This window comes from Eulemur rufifrons, chromosome 15 (genome assembly GCF_041146395.1).
Source record: "Eulemur rufifrons isolate Redbay chromosome 15, OSU_ERuf_1, whole genome shotgun sequence".
Classification (NCBI taxonomy): Eukaryota; Metazoa; Chordata; class Mammalia; order Primates; family Lemuridae; genus Eulemur; species Eulemur rufifrons.
Genome location: NC_090997.1, coordinates 44,845,868 through 44,862,870, shown reverse-complemented (window position 1 = coordinate 44,862,870; position 17,003 = coordinate 44,845,868). Strand labels below are relative to the sequence as shown.

At 36.4% G+C, this 17,003-nt stretch overlaps 1 protein-coding gene and 1 pseudogene across 3 annotated transcripts in view; one reads left to right on the top strand and one right to left on the bottom strand.

Moving 5' to 3' along the window:
• The window catches only part of SLC35A1 (solute carrier family 35 member A1), a 32,884-nt gene that overhangs the window by 5,460 nt on the left and 10,421 nt on the right, over positions 1–17,003 (bottom strand). For all 3 annotated transcript variants that reach the window (XM_069487805.1, XM_069487806.1, XM_069487807.1), the window contains 3 exons: positions 7,195–7,354; positions 6,867–7,019; positions 1,648–1,714 (listed from right to left, as the gene is read on the bottom strand). In XM_069487805.1, the coding sequence (XP_069343906.1) occupies positions 1,648–1,714; positions 6,867–7,019; positions 7,195–7,354 (380 nt within the window). The remainder of the gene's footprint in view (positions 1–1,647; positions 1,715–6,866; positions 7,020–7,194; positions 7,355–17,003) is intronic.
• Positions 4,389–4,470, top strand: LOC138396217 (small nucleolar RNA U13; annotated as a pseudogene).

Below are 17,003 nucleotides of genomic sequence, written 5' to 3'. Positions count from 1 at the left end.
TTCTATCATTACTAAGTATATTTCAAAATTTAGATTTTCCCCTCTTGTAAGACATCTCATTTACAAGCAATATTTTACTTCCCTATCAGCCTACTTTCCTAGTCAAAAATAAACAGCCCTAACTTGAAATAGGCACAAATAAAGATAAATAATAAAGACATATAGCTATAACTAATATACTCTTTACTAAAAAGAGCTTTAAGTTCATCTTTGTTGGAACTATTTTCAAAACACATTTCCTATGTTACATTTAACATTCATACTTTTTTTTTTTTTTTTTAAGACAGTCTCACCCTCTTGCCCTGGATAGACTGCAGTGGCATCACTGTAGCTCAATGCAACCTCAAACTTCTGGTCAGATCTCCCAAGTAGCTGGGACTATAGGCACACACCAGGACGCCCAGCTAATTTTTCAATTTTTAGTAAAGATGGGATCTTGCTGTTGCTCAGGCTGGTCTCCAGCTCCTGAGCTCAAGCAGTCCTCCAGCCTTAGCCTCCCAGAGTGCTAGGATTACAGGGATGAGCCACTGCGCCCAGACTCATTCATACTTTTTTATCTTTTCTTGATTCGTTGGAGGAGTGCTTATCCCTACACATACAAATCCAGACTTCCATGTTTTCTTGATATTGGCAATTTTGTGTTGTCTTCCCTCCCTTTTTGTCTGTTACTTTTATGTATTAGGTGTTCTAAGGCTGTGGTCTCCAACCCCTGGGTTACAGACTGACACTGGTCTGTGGCCTGTTAGGAACTGGGCCGGGCAGTAGGAGGTGAGCCGCAGGAGTGAAGCTTCATCTGTATTTACAGCCTCTCCCCATCACTCACACACTGCATAAGCTCCACCTCCTGTCAGGTCAGGGGTGCCATTAGATTCTCACAGGATAGGGAACCCCACTGTAAACTGCTCATGCGAGGGATCTATCTATGTTGCGCAGTCCTTATGAAAATCTAATGCCTGATGATCCGAGGTGGAGCTGAGGCAATGATGCTAGCGCTGGGAGGACCTGCAAATACAGATTATCATTAGCAGAGAGGTTTCACTGCACAATAAATGTAATGTGCTTGAATTATCCCCAAACCATCACCTGACCCCAGCCTGTGGACAAACTGTCTTCCATGAAACAGGTCCCTGGTGCCAAAAAGGTTGGGGACCACTGTTCTAAGGTACTTCGCACCCATCTCCTCTTCCTACTCCCTAGCTCCCAACCTGTTAAAGCAGAGGAAAGACTTAAGGTAATAGGGAAAAACGGATACTGAACTGGTAACATTAACAACCTAAAGCAGTAGGATCTAACTTGAGGGTAGTGCCAGTTCCAGAAAAATGTTAAGAGGTATTTGAGCTTTCTGAAAGCTAATTTCCTCCATTTTCAGAGGTCTTTTTTCATTTACTTTTGTGTTCTTGGCTGGATTGAGATGGTCAAGAGTAACAAGTATATTTTTAGATAACTGCAAGTATGAATTAGGACTGAGGTCTGAACTGAGTTAAACAATGCTACACATTTACTAGAAGAACAGTTGACACAGAACTAAAATATAAGTATGAAGATAAATCTTTAATGAGAATAAAACAAGATAAACTTAATCTGTATTTAAAGTGTGATTTTTCAAAAAATATGACAAAAGAATAGAATGATGTTTTTATGATTTACCTGCAAATCCTGAGCACAACACAGCAATGGCTATAGCGCCAAACCCTAATAATGGATTCTGTTCCACCTGCAATATTAATTTTTAAATGTTATTTTTAGTGACTAATAGAATTTATCTAAGAATCCAAAGAAATGAATACAAATATCTGTGTTATAGCCTTACTAAAAGTATGTTCCATAACACAGATATTCTACAGCATAAGACCAAACAAAAGACCATTCCAGAAATTAACCAGAGCACTTAAGTTAAAAATGTGCCCCTCAAATCACAGCCCTAGTATATGCTTAATATAACATGTACATAAATACTCTAGCATAGAGTTTTGCATAGTCAGCCTGCTTCTTAATTTTAATTTTTGCCACCACCCTAACACAAGCCCTTATAGCATCAATCCTGGAAATAGTAACTTATTTATTCCCCATCACAGGATGAAGTGCTGGCTTCTAGGACTCCCCACTTCATTCAATTTTTATCAGATATTTATAGTGTACCTTCTGCGTACCAGATTCATTGTGTTTATATACTGCTGTATTAAATAGTTTGAATGTCCACTCTAAAACTCATATTGATATTTAATTGCCATTGTAACAGTATTAAAAGGTGGGACATTTAAGAGGTGATTATGTAATGAGGGCTCACGAAGGGATTAATGCCATTATCAAGGGAATCAGTTATTGAGAGAGTGGGTACTTGATAAAAAGGATGAGTTCAGCCCACTTTCCTCTCTGTCTTGTGGGCTCACCTCCACCTTCCACCATAGGGTGACCCTCACCAGATGCCAACGTGCTCTTGGACTTTCAAGCCTCCAGAACTGTGAGCCAAATAAACTTCTGTTCTTTATAAATTACTCAGTCTGTGGTATTCTAACAGCAGAAAATGGACTAAGACACATACTAAATGCATAAAGATGATATACAGCTCTAGTTCTTAAAGAGTTTCATGTACAGGAGAAATTGACAAGTATATATAAGCACAGTACTGTGAGACAAGTGTTAACAGATGCATAGACAGGGGCTCCAACCTACTGTTTCAACTCTTTCTTCTTTCTTCCCTAAACTATCAGCTTTTGTCAGTCTTTTCTGAGAGAGAAATACTATGTCAGTAGTATCAATGAAACTAGAGGGTTGAGACTCAGGACTATAATATGACAAGGAAGCCTATACCTTGTTCAAAATAAATAAACCTGATGTAAGGAGGGTGGTACTACTTTATGTTAAGTACCCAAGAGGGAAATCTTGGTCTAAAATGTTTGCATGAAGATAAAAGGAGAAACAAAAGATATTATAGACCAGTGCTTCTCAAAGTATGGTCCTTAGACTAGCAGCAGCACCTCGGAATTTGTCAGAAATGAAAACTGTCAGGCTCTACGCCAGACTTACTGACTCTTAAGCTATGGCGATGGGTCCAGCAGTCTGTTTAACCTTCCAGTTGATTCTGTGTAAAGTCTGAGAACCACTGCTCTAGACTACAAATGATTACCATGGATACTTGCCTAATACAAATGTCAAGACTGCCACAGATATAAGAAGAAAATCATAGTGTGAGATTTCACCTATCCTAACATCTGCTAGGAAGCTCAAACTGCTAAAAATAGAGTAGCTGATAAATTCTTGACTTTCTTTCCTGCCAGTTTAATCTCTCTACGGTTAAGAAAAATTGTGATGGAAACTGGTTCTCTAGACTTGATTCTGATTGATAAGAAGCTTCAGGGTGATGAAAACTTGGGAATAAAGCAACCACATCATCTTAGCATGAGTAATAGCCAACCACAGCACAGTTAAGAGACATGTGTTTCAGTCTTGAATAAATCAAAATTCAAAAATATAAAACTTCAAGTTAGAATTCCATGGCTTATGAGAAAACAGTTCAAGAGGGATTAAGAGGTACTGAAGAAAACTATGACGTTCTGATGAAGAATAAAAGAATACATAAATGATCATGAATAAATAAGAGCATCTTCACTGAATTCTGATTTTATAGGAACTGCAAATCACCAAGAGGAATCTAACCAGGAATTTAAGAATAGTAGCAAGAAGTTGAAGACTCAGAATAAGTAGAGGCTTACAAAAATACTTTAAAACATTAAAGCAGGTCTTAAAAGTATGTTGACTCAGGAAGAAAAGAGTATGTTTCTTGAGCTAGATAATGTACTATTAGATGGCAAGAATCTAGTTTCCATTTTCTTTTTGAATAATATTTAAATAATAAACACATTTAAAAAGGGACTGAAGTCCAAGACATCTGGTTTGCTATTATAAGAATCTCCAGCTAAATATATTCAAAAGTCTCTTTACCAAGAAAAGTTGGTGAGTATATATAAAGCACTTACAATAATGCTAGTATTTAGTGCCATATCGTGATTACTGTTACCTTGATTACTAGGAAAATGTTAGAATAGACTTAACAGATGATTTGAAGAACTTAAAAAGTTTAAAAGTCATCAATGAAAAATAGCGTGGCTTCCTTAAAAGTGAAACATACCAAATTTCCTTACCGAAAGTATTCCTAGTGTTAAGTGATGAGGGGAATTCCATAGAGATGTTTGGCAAGAAACTTGACAGATTTGCATATCTTTGTAGACAAGACAGAAATGTAGAGAGGCTGAAAGTAAATCTATTCATAAAAGAGTGAATGCTCATACAGAAAAATGCAAACTAACAGAACTAAGTCAAGCTAGACCAGCAACCAATACTAACTGGCCAGGCATATGAATGAGCCACCTTAAACACAGATCTTCTAGATCCTTTTGTAGTTGGTAAGTGTGATGATTGGGTGTTCACACACGTGAGATGTTATGATGTCAGCACATTACCCATCTGATGTGAAAGAAAAACAAAAAAACAGATCTTCCAGCCCTAGTCAAGCCTTCAGATGACTGCAGCCCTAACCAATATCTTGACTGCAACTTTATGAAACCTCAAGCCAGAGCCACATAGCTAAGGCACCCTCAAATTTCTGACTAATAAAAACTGTGAGAGATGATGGATGTTTAGTAAGCAAGAAAAAAATCAAGCTAGAGAGAAGTCTAAAATCATAGCCATAGAACTCTGGTCCTATTCTGTCTAAAATTTTCAGTAAATACCCAGAAGATGTGTCTGTTGACTCTAGAAAACATAATAATCAAAGAAGCAGCTAATAATGTATAAGAACTGGAAAGCACTCAAGGGGCTGAGCAATGACCCACAGCTAACAAGATGAGCTTAATAAATACAAAAAAATCCTGCATTTTGGTTTAGAATAAGCCTACTATTCAAGACACATTTGAGACAAAACTATGTGACACAGCTACATGTAGTTGTGTATAATCTCCTACAGAATAGATACCCTGCCTGCCTCCCTCAAAAAACTAACACAGTTATGTACCACATAGTGACATTTCAGTCAATTAACAGACCACATATATAACAGTGGTCCCATAAGATTATAATACCATATTTTTACTGTACCTGTTCTATGTTTAGATACACAAATACCATTGTGTTATACTTGCCTACAGTATTCAGTACAGTTACATGCTATACAGGTTTGTAGCTTAGGAGCAGTAGGCAATACTATCTAGGTTTGTGTAAGTACACTTTATGATGTTCACACAATAATGCAATTACCTAATGAAACATTTCTCAGAACTGTGAACTATACCCATCATTAAGCAATGCATGACCATATAATCTTATGCTGATTTAACAAGTCTCTAGTATTGAGAACAAAGGGGGTAATTACCAAAATATACTTCATACTACTCCAGGCAACATCTGGAGTTAGTGTGAAGTCTTAGGACATACTGAGAAACAATGACAGATGAATGCATCTAGAAGAGAAAAACAAGACAAAGTATAGGGGCAAGAGGCAGGGACCGGAAAGTCTCTGTCTAGAAACCATATTATAGAAAGAAACAATAGGGTTGTTTAAATGGGGAAGGGAGGGGACCTGGAGGGTAGAGATGTGATACTGTCCTCAAACATTCACAGGATCATCCCATGGACTTAGTAAGGATTTGAGTTATTCTGTCAAGAACAAAGAACACTAAAAGGCAGTTACAAAGAAGCTGCATTCTGTTTAAAATATGAAAGAACTTTCTAGAGGGGCCCCAAAGTAGGACAAGCTTTAGCATAGCTTTTCACATACATTACCTATGTGAGACGGACCTAACATCTTTTCTAATGGTATAAAATGTTACTTAATACTCATATTTAACTTTTAAGTGTTTTCCTTACTTGCCAAATAAGTTATTTCTCTGAAGGTCTACAACTGAGTTAAATGTGCAGTGCATATTAATAAATGCTTTGTCACCAAGAATATAAGCATGCTTCCACATCTAAAGACAATAAATATTAATCTAAAACTCATTTTCTGAAGACAAAAACATTTCTCTGCCAAGTTAGAGAGTAACTACTAAAGAGGAACAGACTTCCTAACTTTCACAAGTTCTCTGTACATTCCTAGCTGCCTTCTCTTCCCAAGAGAACCATGGTGCATTTGCTAAAAGTTAAGAGTACATATTCCACTGTAGAGGGAAACCCCTGACTTTCAGAAAGCTACTCACTAGTGTTCCACTTCCTACTTCTCTTTGGGGAAATAACTGATTGAGGCATATAATATATTTTAAAAAAAAATCAGGTATGTACCTTCACATTAACTCTTAAAAACTAAAAGAAGTAAAGGGTATTTTCTGCCCTATTTTCATTATCAATTATCAGTAAGAAGACTTCTTCCCTATCACTGACTGTGGGAATATGTGCCAAAGTATAAGAGACCGAGTTGAGGGAGATAAAAAATAAATGGAGAAAACCTTGCCCAATGTTTCTGAGAAGATGTCTAAAAGAGATCTAGAAGTTTTGAAGATATACACTGTATGGAAGTTGGCACAGTTTTAGTCACACATTAGCTATTAACTAATAACTGTGTAATAACTTTGGACAAGTAATATCACGTCTTTGGTCTTCAATTTTGTCATCCATAAAACAAAGGGGTGGAATATATTACATCTAAGGTAACTTCCATCTCTGACACATTTTATGCACACACTCCTCAAAGAAACAGAAAGCCAAGAAGTACTGTCCTTAATAATAGTATGCTAAGGGGAAAAAAAGCATATCTAGAAGGCAAAAGTTATTTTAAATCAAAGAATGTAATCACGCTGCTTGCATTAATGTGACTGAAGTGTATAAGACTTAAGGAAGTTTCCCATTTTAGTTATAGTAAGCATTTTGTTTCTTACCACAATTTTTGTAGCTTGGGCTGGCTTCCACTGTACAAGTGTCACTCCACCACACAGCATAAAAACTGATATCCACTGTAATTTGCTGAGTGTTCGATTTAACATTAAAACAGTACATAAAGCAGTACAGGGAATCTTCAATTGGTAGGTCACCTAGAAACAAAACAATGAATTAATAAATTCAGTTAATACAGTCTGACACAAATATATTATTTCTGATGTCATTAATAAAACTGAGAAAAATATTTGATAATGTGGTAAAGAGTTAATAAAAAATCTTTTCACCATAAAAGATGATGTGTTTTCCATTATCATCAACTGCACTTACCTGGTACACTGCTGCATCCAGATTGCTAAGAGCTAGGAAAGCCATGTTGTTCTGAACAGCATACACTAACGATGGCACACTTAACTTCATCAGTTCCTTGGGGCTCCTCAAGACATTTTCTCTTAAAGATGCCTTGAATCTATCCAGACTACCAGTTTCTCTTTGGAAATAAAAGGGGGAAATGGAAGGATGGTAAGGAAGAAAATTAAAGAGCATTCTTTTAGTAAAATTCGTTCAGGAAGGACAGGTATACGGTGTTAAGTCCATTGATGTAATGGCAAGCTTGTTTTTTAATAATTCCCAACTAATTTTAGATTTATTAAAAAACATACCAATGATGGATCCTCATAAAAAAATTACAAGTTCTTTTTGGGAATATATGACAAATGACTCGGTTTTCCACTATCAACCTCTGGTCAAAGCTCGAGGAGTTTTTGAGTGTATTAAATAATGAGGTCAGGAAACCAGAATTGCTGATAATACCTATAAAAAATTAATCCCCTGCCACTTTAACTGTATTGTACCAAGTTCACCCTGATTACTTTTTAATTAGGTTGCATAGCTATTTTTTAAGTTTTTAAAAATTATAATTAGATTTAATTGCAAACAAAAGAAAGAGGCTTTGGTAGTTATGGAAGTTACTTGGGTTAGAAATAAAGTGATTCAGGTCAATATCTGTAAATGAATTCAGTGCTCATGAAATATAGTAGACAATAAATCTTTACATAAGGATATCCTCATAAAACTTATCTTTATAATTCTGTGGGAAATCTGAATAAGTTACTAATCCTCACAAAAGTAAATCTTTCTGTGATGTACATAAAGTTTACTGCTTGACTATATATTGATTATGCATGCTCTTAACTACTCTTAGTTTTGCTCAGGAGGAACTGGCTAATCTGGCTCATATTTCCCCAATTATAAATCAGCTCACCTATTTCCTTAAAATAAAAATAAAACAATGTTTTATAATAAGCATCAATACCCCCCAAAAAGTGCTTTATCAAAATGGTCCTAACCGCAACTCAACAATACCCTTAAGAGGACCATAATACTTTGTTGGTGAGATAGCTCTATTTCAGCTCAAAGTATGATATTCACAAAGAACTCTATATTGTTGGTTTAATACATTAGAACCAACAGTTGTCAGTTGAATTTTTTCATATTTAAATACTGCAAAAATAAGTATCTTAAGTTCTAAGAAGGAGCAAAAAGTCCATGATGTCAAATTGACTACTTGTGCCTATTTATTCACTGTAGAACATTCCACCCCCAAGAAAATGGTTAATTAAGAAGACAGGAAATTTGGCCTAGGCCACAGAAACAAAAGACATCCTTCTTAGTTACAGATCTTTTTCTGTTACCAAATCCAAAACCCTTCCACACCATGATATTAAATATATATGCTGAAAAGTAATGCACACAGTGTGGTAGGGGGACTTAACAGAAGAGGGAAAGAAAACCAAAAAGATTGCTCCACTGAAAAATCTATGTACTAGAGTTTTTCACGTGTCTTAAGATTGGCTCATTAAACTGACATTTGGCATTCTTGTTTTTTTTAACTGCTTGATACAAATCTAAGATGTTCTATATATTTTCCTGACATCTTAAACAGAGTATAAAGAATTTTCAAGAATGTTTTCCCCTCAATTGTAAAATTGAAGAAAAAAAGAGAGAAAGAGATTAAAATTAAAAAGAATCACAGGGGTCCAACCCAAAGAATCACCTTAACAAGGTGATGTATTAGAAAACATAATTGAACACTTTATTATCAGAGTTATCACTAGTCAGTATTGTATGTAGCATAGCTATAAATCTTACAGATTGTGTGAAGTACAAGATACTGCTTTCACTGTACTTTTACTTTTCATGTCCTTCTAAAATGCTGACTTACACACTGACATATTATCTTCAGGGTAGCACCCTAAAAGAACTACTGAGAGGTACTGTTTTTTCCCATCCCCACACTCCACATCCTCCCGTAACCATTTATCTCTCACGTGAGATTCTTCAAGCTGAACCCTCAAAGGCTACAGTATAATGGCTATTTATCCTTTCCTCAATCCCCAGCTATGGGCAATGCCATTTTACCTCCACCTCTTAAAGATATTATATGCCTTCAATGGTATCAAATGACATTTTTTTGGCTATCTAGAGAAGAGAGTTGATCTCTTTGCCGTGTCGGAACATGGGCTACTTAAGGATCTGATTGCTATTCCAAATAACCACCATACATGCACCACTAATGAAGGTTGCTGTGGTCCCTTTACTCCCTGTCACTTTTCTCTTACCTCCTCTCCCTCACTTTTCTGCTTTCACATTAAAAAGAAGGCTTATGAAACAAATTGGCAGCCAATCTGAAAACTGCTTTCCTTTAGCCTGGCAAACCAGTAAAGTACAGTGTGTCAGGATTAACCTTCAGGTCTTTGTCTCTTTGGGCCATATCCTTTTTGTTGGATGCATAGGAGCTATTCACTGCCAGGAAGGCTTAAGTATCTTTTTCTGGTTCCTTCTCTAATGCAGACACTAGAGAAGCCAAGGTATACCAGAATGTTAATTGCTGGAGAGTTCAAGGGTCACTGTAGTACCATGGAATTATAAATATTATATAATTAAACTAAGATACTTTGAAATGAGTTACAAAAAAATAGCAGAGGATGCTAAAAGAACTAGTAAAAGAACAAACGCTCAAGGATAAGAAAAGCATCAGAAAGTAGATTTAAGAGGTATGAAAAAAAAGTGGGAATCTTATCACACACAGTTTTAAAGAAGGGGGTAAAGGATTTCAGTATTAATCAGATTAAATCCTGCTTAACATATTTAGAATACTGCACTTAAAACCTGTATTTAGCTTTACTCACTGAAGTTATATAAAAGTAACAAGACCAATATATCTTCCATAAAACACTAGTGATCATCTGTCCTTTTGTTCTACTATTAAGGAGACAGAAATAATAGATCAACTCTAAATATACTGCAGCCTTGAATATACTATAAAAAGGAACACATAAAAACCAAAGGCTATTTTTTCTTCCATTGTCCTGAACTTATGTTTTCTTGGAAATCAAATCATAAGCACCTTAATGAGCACCTTTTGTTAAAAACACATGTAATTATATAAATGACACTGCTAGATAAGAGAAAAAACATGTATAATCAAAAGCATCTATTAAATTTTTTTTAGATACAGTCTTTTTTCATTAAATTTTCTATTTGAACAATTCATTTGATTCTTATTGAAATAGAATCTATGTGCAACCTTTGGTTACCTGAAGAAATTCTGAAGCTCCATGTTGATTGCAGAGAGATTCCGCTGCTGCCTCCCCCCCTAAATTTCCTATCAACCGGCTGAAATCAATTCTTTCTGACCTATGTTTGGTCAAAAGTAGGCCTCATTCTTCCAGCTCCTGATCTGACGAGAACTACTAGGAGGCATAAAATCCTTGGCTAGGTTACTAAGGCACTGTGCAAAATGGAACACAGCAGAAGTTACTCGTGAGCTTAAGAAATTTAAATGGTTTACAAATTTCTTATCATCTGCAAAGTTAACTATAATTAACTCGCATAAAAGACTTTGAGGGGCTCAGCATAAAAACCAATAATGAGGTCCATTTGCGGACAAAAGTACCCATCATATGAGGTACATGATTTTTACTTCCTCTCAAGACCCTGGACCCATTATAACATGGGTATAAAAAGGTAGTGAAAATAGAAACCCAGAGGAGAAATAAACAGGGCTGGACAATCTAGAACATACGTATTTGACAGCTACATAATTATTCTATATGACACTATGAAACAGTAAAAGAATTTTCTCTAGTTTTAATATGGACATGGACTTCAAAGTTAAGATACATTTGGTTTGTTACTAAACACACCCAAAGTATACGTCCCTTAATATTTACACATCCTGCTAGGGTTGCTAAGTCTTCATAGACTGTGATGAATAGCAAACAATAAAAAGTCGACTTTGTTCTAAGGCAATATAAAAGTGTTTTCACTTCCTTTTCTTCATACCACCAATGACAGATTTAAATCTAAACTGTTAGTGTTCATAGCTGTCACAAGGTTTAGTAAAGCATATAGCTAACAAGCAGTTTTCCAGCAAATTGCAATAGTAATTAGTTTTATGAAAAAACAAAATATTCTTTAAATGTATTATTTTATATTTCAATCAAAATATAGCTTGGAAACTGGTAACTTAAAATTCAAATATTAAAAAAAAAAAAAAATCACCTTATTCACAGCCAGAGCTTTGGCCACATCTAACTGCTGATGTGCCCCCTCCCCACAAACAGGATTTACTAATTTCCTTTTCAATTTAGAAGTGATCTGATATACTCACACATGTGCATAATAGTATCATGTACAAAGATAATTATTACGTCTTTGTTTTGTAGAAGACTAGAAACAACCCAAATGCCCATCAACAGAGACTGGTAATATATGACACATCCATATAATGGAATACCATGCAGCTTTTAAAAATAATGAGACAGCTTTCTATGTACTGACATGAAACCACCTCTAAATAAAATATTTAAGTGTTAAAAAAAAAAGTAAACTGCAGTAGTGTGTTCAGTGTGTATCACACACAGTGCCCATAACTCTTGCACATAACTAAAATTCACCAGTTTGACCATATAAACCATATATATCAAAGTAAAGTAGCCATCCATTAATTTCTTCCCACACCCTCCTTTTTTCCTGCAGTTCTAACTTTTTTTTTTTCTTTTCTGGAGACAGAGTCTCACTCTGTTGGCCAGGCTAGAGTGCTGTGGTGTCAGCCTAGCTCACAGCAACCTCAAACTCCTGGGCTCAAGGGATCCTCCTGCCTCAGCCTCCCGAGCAGCTGGGACTACAGGTATGCGCCACCATGCCCGGCTAATTTTTTCTACATATTTTTAGTTGTCCAGATAATTTCTTTCTATTTTTAGTAGAGACGGACGGGGTCTCACTCTTGCTCAGGCTGGTCTTGAACTCCTCACCTCAAGCAATCCTCTCGGCCTCCAAGAATGCTAGGATTACGGGCGTGAGCCACCACACCCGGCCCAGTTGTAACTTCTGATTGAAATAAGTATAATTTCACACCCTAAAAATTCCTGGAAATTATAAGTAAAATCAACAAGGATGAGGGAATCTCAAATTAAGTACAAACAGAAACCAAGAAAACCTGTCAGTATTTGAAATGAATAACAAAATTATACTGAAAGAGAAAAAGAGAACTAGCCCAAGTATTCTCAAACAGTGTTTTTACTGTATGCTTTAAAACCAAAAGCAAAAAGACCTACATACAAATACTGAACTTTCAGTTAGTAGGTTTGTTTTTTCACAGGTATATATTAGAAATTCTAAAACTACTATGTATACTAACATTGAGCAAATAAATATCTGGAGTCTAATGGATGCTAGACTCCCCACGACAGGAAAAGGAAAAAATATGGGTAGGGGGAAGGTGAGAATGAACCCTGTGATGTTAGATCACAACTGTAGGTACCAATCAATATGTAACTTATTGTAATATACACGCACATACACATAGAGAGGGAGAACTAGATAAAAATAGGTATGTATGTACACATGCATATTTCCTAGCTCTGTTAAAAGGGTCTAGAAGTAATAATACTGCAATAGCAATGTGTACACTTAGTGCCTACATTCTGGTTTCTAAATACCATTCTGGCAAAAAAAAAAAAAAAAAAAGGAACAGGGCTCCTTGAAGTACTGTGTGATTTCCGGGTTGGGGCAGGGAAAGTACAAGATAAGCTTAGAACATCTTGCTATACTAAAAAGAAACTGTTTAAAGATTGATGATAATAAGTAAAAAAAGAAAAAAAAAAAACAAACAGGAGCAAGCTTGAAGGAGATCCCACTCCAAATCTAGGACAGTTTAAGCATCAAAATAACAATCATAATGGATTCTAACCTATACAATAAAATGAGTCCATCCATGTTCACTTAAATAGAAAGAGAAAGGGAGAGAGAGAGAAGGGAAAGCTCTTTAGAGCAGAATGCCAACTAACAAATGTATAAGTAATGGTGGAATATTAGGAAATTACTGTTTGACAAGTAAATCAAAGTTAAATCACCAGTAATGGGACAAATGGATATCATGTACATCATCATATGCTGCACTGAAAGGGACATATTTCTATGATATTCCTGACCAAAAAAAACAAAAAGACTGAATTTAATAAGAAAGCAATCAATAAACATAATTTGAGGGACAGTCCACAAAATAAATTATTCACCAACAATGTCAAAGACATGAAAAAAAGAAAGATGGAGGAACTGTTCCAGATTAAAGGAAACTGGAAACATGACAATTAAATGCAAACTGTGTTCCTGGAGTGGACTGAAGTCCAAAAAAATAATTATTTTGCTATAAAGCACATTAGTGGGGCAATTGGCAAAATTTACCTAAGGTCAGTGAATTAGATAGTAGTACTATATCAGTATTGATGTCTCAATTTTGATAATTTTATTGTGATTATATAAGACAATGTCCTTGTTTTTAGGAAATGTGCATTGAAGAATATTAGGGACAAAGGGGCATTTTGTGTAAATTTTTCAAACAAATCAGAAGAAAATTATATACATGCACACAAATACTTATACATAGAGATAATATAATAAACTATACATGTTTTATTGTATGTGTCATATGCTATGGACCAAATGTTTGTGTTCCCCCCTAAAATTCATATGTTGAAGCCCTAATCCCCGATGTGATAGTATTTGGAGGTGGGTCTTATTAGGTTTAGGTGAGGTCATAAGAGTGGAGTCCCCATGATGGGATCAGTGCCTCATAAGAAGAGGAAGAAGCCATAGTTCTCTCTTTCTCCATCAGTTGAAGACACATCAAAAAGGCAGCTAGCTGTCAGCCAAGTAGGAAGAGGGCCCTCACCAGACACCTAATCTGCTGGCCTCTTGTTCTTAGACTTTCCAGCCTCCATAACTATGAGGAATAAATGTTCGTTGCTGAAGCCATCCAGACCGCATTTTATTATAGCAGCCTGAATTAATGGTAAAAAGTTTACACTTGGAGATAAAAAGTTTAAGAGAAAAAACAAAAAATAAAATTATTGGAAACTACGTAAACATCTAACAATACTAATCACAAAACTTCTCAATTATTTCATTGTTCTGAAAGACCCATAATTTGAAAATTAGAGATAAGAAACTTGTCTTCTAATCCTATCACTGCCAATTACTTTCTAGGTATCTTTGGCAAATTAAAACTTCCCTCAGCCTAAGATTTCTCATCATAGAAGAGGAAATAATAGCCACAGCTAAAATGGAGATACAGGTTGAGCATCCCAAATCCAAACTTTGAAATCCAAAATGCATCAAAATCTGAAACTTTCTGAGTGCTGACATCATGCTCAAATGAAATGCTCTTCAGAGCATTTTGGATTTCAGATTTTTCAGGTTTGGGATGCTCAACCCAAATTAATATTAATACAAATATTCCAAAATCCAAAAAGTTCTGAAATCTGAAACACTTCTGGTCCCAAGCATTTTGGATAAGGGATATTGAACCTACATAAGAATGAAATGGAAATTAGCTGTATTTACCCGCATGTTTCCCTCACCTGTTTCTAAGGCAGGACATGAAAGAATGTTTCCTTACCACCATCACTCTCTGGCAGCCTGCCAGTCTCAATAGCAACAACCCTGAATGACTGAAGGCAACAAATTTAGTTGCTGCAATCTTTTTTTTGTTTTTTTAGACAGAGTCTCACTCTGTTGCCCAGGCTAGAGTGCCATGGCATCAGCCTAGCTCACAGCAACCTCGAACTCTTGGGCTAAAAAGATCCTTCTGCTTCAGCCTCCTGAGTAGCTGGGACTACAGGCATGTACCACCATACCCAGCTCATTTTTCTACATATATATTTTTAGCTGTCCGTATAATTTCTTTCTATTTTTAGTAGAGACGAGGTCTCGCTCTTGCTCAGGCTGGTCTCGAACTCCTGACCTTGAGGGATCCTCCCTCGGCCTACCAGAGAGCTAGGATTACAGGCGTGAGCCACCGCACGGGCCAGCTGCTGCAATCTTAAAGGAGGATGTCTGGCACTTTAAATAACACATTTTGACAACGATTAACAGTTGGTATTCTACAGAGTATAGTTACTTGCTTTCTAAAGAAAAGAGGGTATCTGCCCATCAGGTTTTCAAAAATGCATTTTTCACAACAGTCCCCAAAAGGGGTGTTATTCTTTATTTTTTTATGGGAATTTTAACTGATAGCAATAATATATTTTAAATGGTGTCCTCACATTTATTGCCCAGTTTTCTTGGAGACCACACCAAGGTATGCATCTCTCCCCTCTGTTCTTTTGCCACACCCTGAAAGATATGTGATTTTACTTTTTTTCTGAATAAAAATGAAATCCATAATCTTTGTTGCCCCAATATATATCATGTTCTCTTCACTGAAGCAAGTCTATGTTTCTTCTAAGAAGTTAAATATTCTAAAAATTTCAAGTAAATTGCATTTACAATTTTTAATCAGTTCTCTTTTAATTATTATAAATATTGTCTTAGCCTGTTTTGCATTGCTACAAAAAATACCTGAGACTGGGTAATTTATAAAGAAACGAGGTTTATTTAGCTCACAGTTCTGCAGGCTGAGAAGTTCAAGGGCATGTCCCTAGCTTCCTGTGAGGGCTTTCCTGCGCGTCACAACATGGCAGAGAAGGTCCAAGGGGAAGAGGCACGTGCAAAGAGAACGAAACCCGAGGGGCATCCTGGCTTTATAACAACCTGCTCTCTCTGGAACTAATCCATTCTTGCAAGACCAAATCTAGTCTCTTGAAAGCCAGAACTCAGTACCACAAGAACAGCACCAAGCCATTCATGAGGGATCCACCCCCCATAGCCCAAACCCTTCCCCATAGGCCCCATCCCCCAACACTGCCACACCACTCTGGAGACCAAATTTCAACATGAGTTTTGGTAGGAAAAACAAACTCCAAACCACAGCAAATAACTAGAGCAAAGAAAAGATTTGGGATTGGGATTAGCCTATTGTCTTCCAGTGTTTTAGGAAGCCAATTATACCCTTCAGCCCACAAAGGTTTTGCCATACTAACATGAATGTTAGGATACCCATGATTCAGGGCATGCAACCCCTCTACTACTGCCCCAGGGAAGGAATAAAAGGGAAAAGAAAGAACCAAAGACAATAGCGTCTCAGCCATTTGACCTAGACTGCCATCATGGGTTCTGTCCAAACAGGATTCCCTAGTTACAGAAACCTCTACCACCTCAAATCCTGAAAGAGAGACATGAGTCTGGAACCTCACTGACCCATTTGGTCAGGTCAAATTGTTAGTCAGAGATTACACTAATTAGTCCCTTTCTAGGCTCAAAGTTCTCAAACAAGAGATGAGTTTGACTAGACCTCAGATCTCCAAAGGCTCACCAAGAACTGTCCCTGGAGCTACAACTGCCTCTGCTTAAATTCTTGGGACATGAAGATTCTAATTTACCTAATTTGCACACTTGATTGAAGTTATACTTACCCTAGCCTGCTTAATTCAACTCTTACAAAGGTCTAGGGCATTGCCTGAGACCAGAATGACTCTAGTTATTTCTTAAGCAAGGTGATTTCCATCTGTCTAAACAAATCACACCTATGTGAACTAAAATAAAATCTTAAGGCTCCCCCTGACCAGCTGACTGAATGGACCCCATCTTGGCCAAGGGGATATCCTAAAACTAAATTGCCTGCCAGGAGGAGGAAGGTCAGACATACCTCATCAAGCCCCACTCCCTTCTTGGAGACATCCTTTGTAAAAACATTA